This window comes from Ammodytes marinus, assembly GCF_949987685.1.
Source record: "Ammodytes marinus genome assembly, chromosome: 15".
Classification (NCBI taxonomy): domain Eukaryota; kingdom Metazoa; phylum Chordata; class Actinopteri; order Uranoscopiformes; family Ammodytidae; genus Ammodytes; species Ammodytes marinus.
Window position 1 is genome coordinate 19,112,572 of NC_137219.1, and position 7,123 is coordinate 19,119,694.

Consider the following 7,123-nt stretch of genomic DNA (forward strand, 5'->3'; position numbering starts at 1 on the left):
TAAGGCTCCAGTTGTCGGCGATGCATTACAACAACAACAGTGAACGCCTGCATGCACGTACCAAAGAGGGAACGCTGCGGTATGCCATCTTGTATCCCAAGTACAAGCATGGGGATTACACTGTCCGTCCGCTAAAGGACAGTGCTATGTGTGGTGAGTTTTTATAAATATATATTTTTTAAAGATCTGTGATTTGACATGCTGAAATAATTAAATTATATTGAATTACTGCAGGTTACGTCGACAACCTCCTGGATCTTTTATTTGAGCATGTTGTGGGACAGCCTGATGCTTATCAGCAACAACTGGAGCAAATACCGGTGCCAGAGAGCCTTTGTGCCCAGTTTGACAGACCGGACAAAGGGGAAGCAGTTGAGAGACATCAGTCACGTTTCATGCTTCCAAATTGAAGAAGTAGGAGGGAGGACGTGCTTTAGAAGAAGGAGTCAGCAAGAGCGGCTGACACTGGTGCCGGAGAGGTTGATAACAGAGAGAGGGTCACCGTGTTTGGGATGTGATAGTCATGTAGTAGGATAGTATAGGATAGGTAGAATCGGCATTGTCACTACCTAGAGCTTGCATAAACGGAGCATGGGTCTGTTGAAGGTGGCTATGCTGTTTTGGCTGTGGTAGCCTTGTAGTAGGATAGGTAGAATCGGCATTGTCACTACCTAGAGCTTGCATAAACGGAGCATGGGTCTGTTGAAGGTGGCTATGCTGTTTTGGCTGTGGTAGCCATATGATAGGACAGGATAGGTAAGTTAACATTATTGTAAAAAGGTAAGTAAATATTATTGTAAACAGGTAAGTAAATATTATTGTAAACAGGTAAGTAAATATTATTGTAAACAGGTAAGTAAATATTATTGTAAAAATATAAATTAATGGTAAAAAGGTAAGTTGATATTATTGTAAAATGGTAAGTAAATATGACACTGGTGGCGGAGAGGTTGATTACAGAGAGAGGGTCACCATGTTTGGGATGTGGTAGCCTTGTAGTAGGATAGGATAGGTAGAATCGGCATTGTCACTACCTAGAGCTTGCATAAACGGAGCATGGGTCTGTTGAAGGTGGCTATGCTGTTTTGGCTGTGGTAGCCTTGTAGTAGGATAGGTAGAATCGGCATTGTCACTACCTAGAGCTTGCATAAACGGAGCATGGGTCTGTTGAAGGTGGCTATGCTGTTTTGGCTGTGGTAGCCATATGATAGGACAGGATAGGAAAAGGTAAGTAAATATTATTGTAAAAATATAAATTAATGGTAAAAAGGTAAGTTGATATTATTGTAAAATGGTAAGTAAATAATATTGTAAATATATAAATTAATGGTAAAATGGTAAGTAAATAATATTGTAAATATATAAATTAATGGTTAAAAAGGTAAGTTGATATTAGTGATGTTTACCTAAGAGTTTGGTTCAGGGTTTCCGCTAGAAAAAATTGGTGCCGGTCATGTGACCTGGAAATTTGTAACGGTCAAATTGGAAAAACTGCGGTCGGATATTGTCCGTGTTTATTGCAATTAAAACAATTAATAGACAGGCTATGTAAAGAATGATATCATCAAGGCATGTAGATTTATAGCCTGCTGTTTTTTTTATTAAAATGTTGGCAGGTGGAGGACAGAACAATTAAACATTTAATTTTAAAGTGCCGACTTGAAACAAAAATAATTTAGGTAGGCCATGCAAGGCAAACGTAATAATAGCCTAAACAATAGTAAAACAAACGGGCGCATACCATAAGAAAATGGCGACTGTAATGAAAATAATAACATTTAAATAATTAAGTTATAAACAGTATAACAAAGAACGGCAGTATTTTAAAGTGAAAACGTGAATTGCCGAACTATAGGCCTACAGCATAAAATAAATAAAAACTCTCTGAAAATAAAACAATATCGCAAACTTTTACTTCTTTCGATACTTTGCAGCTGTGAAGCGTGCCGCTGCTGACTTAAAGTCAAATGTATCGAGTGTGTCTCGGCTGCTTGCAATGCGCATAAGCCTTGTGACTCTTCCTTCACCAAGGCGGCTTCGCTGGGCGGTTTTTATACGGTTCTGCAGGGAGAAGCCTCTCTCTGCTGGCACACTGGAGACGGGGATCACACAGGCTACCTTTGCCAGTTTGACCCACTCGGGGAAGATTTCCGCATACTCCCTAATGAGCATCTCGCAGGCCGTTGCAAAATTCAAGCCTCCGTAACTGCGGAGGGCTGTCATCATGGGGATGGCATCTCGCTGCGCGCTTGCGGCATCAATGAATGTGGTTGCTGCAGACTCGTCCTCGCGTGCAATTTCTTGGCCAAAATGACCCAGCATGGTTTGGATGGCTGGTTCTGCATATTCCCGAAGCGCTGAGGGAACGGTGGGACAATCAGTCGGTGTTTTTTTTATATATATATTTTTTTTTAAAGAAAAGCCAATAAACAACTTTAAACAAAGTATTCCTCGCTGTCTCCAACGTGCATTTAACACTGTACAAATCAGTTTTGTTAGGCCTACATAAGCCTATTGTCTCGCTTTTCCTTATTATCTGTCAGCAGCCTATGCAACAAGGACGATTTTTACCACAATTTTGACGGCTGCACTATAGGCTAAATAACCCATTACACTCGCAACATTTGCGTACCAGATTAGAATTTAGCGGAGGTCATAGCTCTCGAGTTCCCTTATAGTTTGCATTATGGCTCTTATTAAAAGGCTATTGTTAGGCCTGCTGTATTATTATTTTTATTATGCCTATTAAATCCTATTGTCCTTTTATTATTATTGACCAGAATATGCGAGCATGTTTGGTCATTTAAAAATAATATTCTATTTAATAACAAGGCTATTTACATCATACGTAATCAAATAGGCTAGCCTACTTACCAGCTGTCTGTGGTGGGTATCGGGAGGGATTAAGGAGGACGTCGAAGCAGTTAAGCAGATCCAGGGAATCGTCAGGGAAGCGGTCGTGCAGAGCATCTATCAGGTGTTGGATATAGCTTGCTCGAGCATTTTTGAAGGCTTGAACGGACCGGTCGCCTGCATGGGTCACTTGAATGCCATTGTACATGCCTTCTTTGGAGTCCGTTTGATACTTCTTTTCTTCTGGCCCGGGTGCATCTCTTAGCTGTGTGAGGGCCGAGACTGATGCTTTGACCATTGGTCGGATTGTGGCCAGATTGACATCGTCCCTCTGGAAAACCAAATTTAGTTTGGTCATCACTGGGAGAACATCCGCTAGCGTGTGCGTTAGGGCGATAAAGCTATATGGCTGTATTTGTCCAAGGATGCCTTGGGCTTGGGCATTTCCTCCCACCGCCTCTTCATTAAGCTCCATAACCAACGCAGGCCAGTTCTTTTTAATGCTCTCCACTGCCCTGTGCAACGACAGCCAGCGGACAGCGCATGGCTGCTTCAGACTCGTCATGTCTTCCTCTGTCAGAGTTGCTGTTAGTTGACGGAGGCGATTGGTCCTGCTAGCAGAGTGCTTGTAGAAGGAGTACACAGCGGAGATTGTGCGCTTGTAGGCTCCAACCTGGTTCACAGCTTTAGCTGCATCTACCGCGGCCAGCGCAGTGCGGTGGGCAACGCAGTGCACTTGGATCGAATACACGCTCTCTTTTTTCAGGAGAGCACCAACTCCAGCATGCCTCCCCATCATGACGCTGGCTCCATCCGAGCCCAGTCCGACTACGCGGGACAGCTCCACATTCCTGCCGCGGAGAACCTCCGCTACTTTGTCGAAAATGCACTGAGCCGTCCCGGAGTGCACATCGTAGTTGCCTACAAAACATGTCTCCACCTTTCCATTGACTTGCACTTTGACATACATGATCAACTTCTTGTCAACCGTAATGTTGACGGTCTCGTCGATTATGATGCCAATGAAATCACTGGCTCCTATTTTCTCATCCAGTCCCTTTAATTCCACATCCTCGAGAGCCATTTCCATATCACAGATGGAGTCGCTGTGCCGGTAAATCCCCTCGGATGTGGTGAAATCCGGGGCCTGAACTGCTCTTAGTAGCTCTGTCATACCCACATATTGATGACCCGGGATGTCGTGTTTGGCCATGTGAAATACAACTTTCATCTGCGAGCAGATCTTTTTTTTTGATGAGTCGGTGGCTTTCTCACATTGGCCTTTCATGGCCATTTGCAGGTGTTTAAGGTTGCCAGCCGATACATGATCATTGCACTGACTGTGCTCTGTTATGCTCGATAATCGCATATTTGCGGACCCCCGAGTGAAGCCATTCTTCCTCCCGGATTTTTCGCACTGAGCGCAAAACAGCCTCTCCTCACCGTCTACTATATCGCACCTCACCCAGGGGAACGTGTCTATCCAGTCCGGCCTGAACGCCCGCGTTTTCCTCCTCTTTTCTGCTGGAGGCTGAGCCACGGGCACCACAGCATCAGCGCCCTCTTCTGACACAGATGGATGTGTATGTGAGGTGTCAGACCTGCCACTGCTGCTGCTTGGCTTGAAAAAGTTTGTGATCCTCTGTCGATTCGCCATGGTTATCAAATAGTAGGCCTACTCCGCAAAACTTGCCGCCGGATTTATTTCGCTAGCTTGCCGCTGTTTAGTTTATCAATCTACGGTAGGCTATAGCGATCAATTTAAAAGCGGGTGCGCGAAATGTAACAATTTATTTATTTTATCACACAGGCTACACTACAATCAAAACTGTTATTGTTTTACATGAATTGACTAAATAAATGACCACTGTAGTATATTTATTTGAATATATTTATTCACAATTCAAATTGTGCAGAGATAATTATTTCCATTGGTCATTCTGACCGGAGACATTTGGAATTTTCGGTCCTCCTCATTTTTTTCCGGTCATTGACCGGTAATTACCGGACAACGGAAACTCTGGTTTGGTTATATGTCAACAGTTCAATACAAAGTTTTAAACCTTTTATAAACATAGTTTTCATTGTTTTCACAGGTTATCCAGTGTTCTATATGTCGTATTGTCCCTTTTTTGTCTTGTGCTTTTACTTTTTTGATGTTTGTCCCGTCTTAAGTGTTCCCACTCGTGGCTTGCACCTTGACGCGGTGATTGGGCTTTTAACCAAGACAAGTCATTCTAAATCTATTCTGCCACTGCTATGACTTGTCATCTTTTGTTCAGGACACTTGAGGAAAGTTACAACGCCTAGGCCAATATGAGGGTATCACCATCATCACATCTTGCCTTCTTCACATGGACCGCAAAAGCTTGATAAGTGTCACCGCTCTCAATACATTGAACACTGGAAACATCCTCAGACCCATTTCAGCCACTGTCACAGTCAACACCACACAATTTTAGTGTGTGTACAGTATATTCAAGTGATTTTATAACTAGACAGAATTATATGAGGGATGAATTATGATCATGTTTTAGCTTATTGACTTGGGAAATCAACATTCGATGTAAAATGTAAATATGTTGACGTAATCAGATATTGACTTACATGTGTTCTATTCTTTGTTCTGTAACTTTTGATTAATACAATCAGATGAAAGAAAGCTGCTGGACTTTAGTTTTTTATTTTAAAAATCAAGCGGAGGAAGGAAGCCACGATAGCTTCCATCCTCCGGAAACTCCTCTCGCACTCTTGTCACCGCGCACGAAGGTAGCACGACCCGGACGTGCTGGCCCAGGTACCCCCAGCACCATCTCACAATGTTGCGGTACGCTAGGTGCCTGTAGCAACTGGACGAGAGGTAAAGGTATATGTGAATTTACTATAGAGCTTTGGCCATCTGACAAAGTACAATTTTTTTATATCGAGGCTAAAATTAATCATCCTGTTAATTATTCCTACAACTGACCTGTTAAGGAAAGGCTCTTCGAATTCCCCAAACAGCTGTAAATATGTCCCATAAACAGCCTGGAGGACATGGGGGTTAAGGGCCACCGGTTCAAAGCCAGGGTGGGCTGTGATGCAACCCACCCCAGTCTGATCGCATCGCCGTTGAACCTTTATCAATACAGGAAAATGGTATCGGAATGTTTTAAAATCAATGGTTCTCAAACACAAAAAAATAAAGAGTAATTCAATTCAACTGTTTTCACATGTGAGGGATGTACTATTTTGTTGTTTACGCTCGCTGGTTGCTTGTAACCGTTGGGACATTTCCCTAGATGTCCTCATTCTAATGTCTATTTTATAGTTTTTTTAGTATCTGTATTCGCAGGTGTGTATGTAGTGGAAATGTGTTTTTCTGTATATTATTATTTAACCACAAAATATATCGCACTTTTGCCTGTTTTTTTTATACAAATTTGATCGCAAAAAAAATATTCAATTTTATTGTAATTTAATTTAATATAAATTAGAAGAATATCAGAACTTGTAAGTGTGACTAATAATTCATTTTCACTTTTTAAAGTGTGACATTTTACACCAATAGTGTAAATAGTCGTATAACTCATTTGACAAGCCTTTACCCAGATGGCAAGTATTATGTACTGTAGTTAGGGGGCTCGGGCTGTTGGTGATATAATCAGTTAGTTATATTTATATTTAGAGACAGATAATGACTTAATTCATCCCAAAGGGAAAGGTGTGTTGTAATGTTTCAGTTTCAGTAATGAAAAGGCTAGACTATCTGAAGGGAGACATTGTAGATGGTTATTGCTGTTGGTACGATCCTTATTACAGTGAAGCCTGAGGAGTCTCCCTCTAAAAACACTGCTGTCTGACCACTAGGCTTTGACGGAGGTGTGTGTTGCTGTCCATTATCTTCAGAAAGATTTAGGCCTATATAATATGAAGTTTATGAACATTAGTGTTTAAATAAGAAATATAATCAATAATAATTATGACATTGTAGAATAATATTTCATCAATACTATGATACAATGACTATACGTAGTGGGGGAAGTAAGTTTACTACTGATAGACGTTCCTTAGGTTGGGTGTTCATGGAAAGTGGTTTTGAAACAAGTATGATGTGCTTGGTTGTATACAGAGGCAGTTACCTTTTCCACCTCCCGACAACAAACATTCTCAATTGGGGACAGACAGACGCACTTCCCGCACGAACACCTATGTCGGGACAGAAATTATTTAGGGTTTCGCTCTTGATTTTTGCTCAAGTTAACGTATGTGCTACGTAGAAGTACAGCTC

At 41.7% G+C, this 7,123-nt stretch overlaps 1 protein-coding gene across 1 annotated transcript; it reads right to left on the reverse strand.

Moving 5' to 3' along the window:
• Positions 1–1,911: 1,911 nt before the first annotated feature.
• LOC307261986 (uncharacterized protein C17orf113-like) lies at positions 1,912–4,510 on the reverse strand (the record flags this gene model as incomplete). The annotated part of the gene is made up of 2 exons (XM_080042717.1): positions 1,912–2,357; positions 2,875–4,510. The coding sequence occupies 2 exons, from the start codon at positions 4,508–4,510 to the stop codon at positions 1,912–1,914; spliced, it is 2,082 nt and encodes a 693-aa protein (XP_079898843.1).
• Between the last annotated feature and the right edge of the window lie 2,613 nt (positions 4,511–7,123).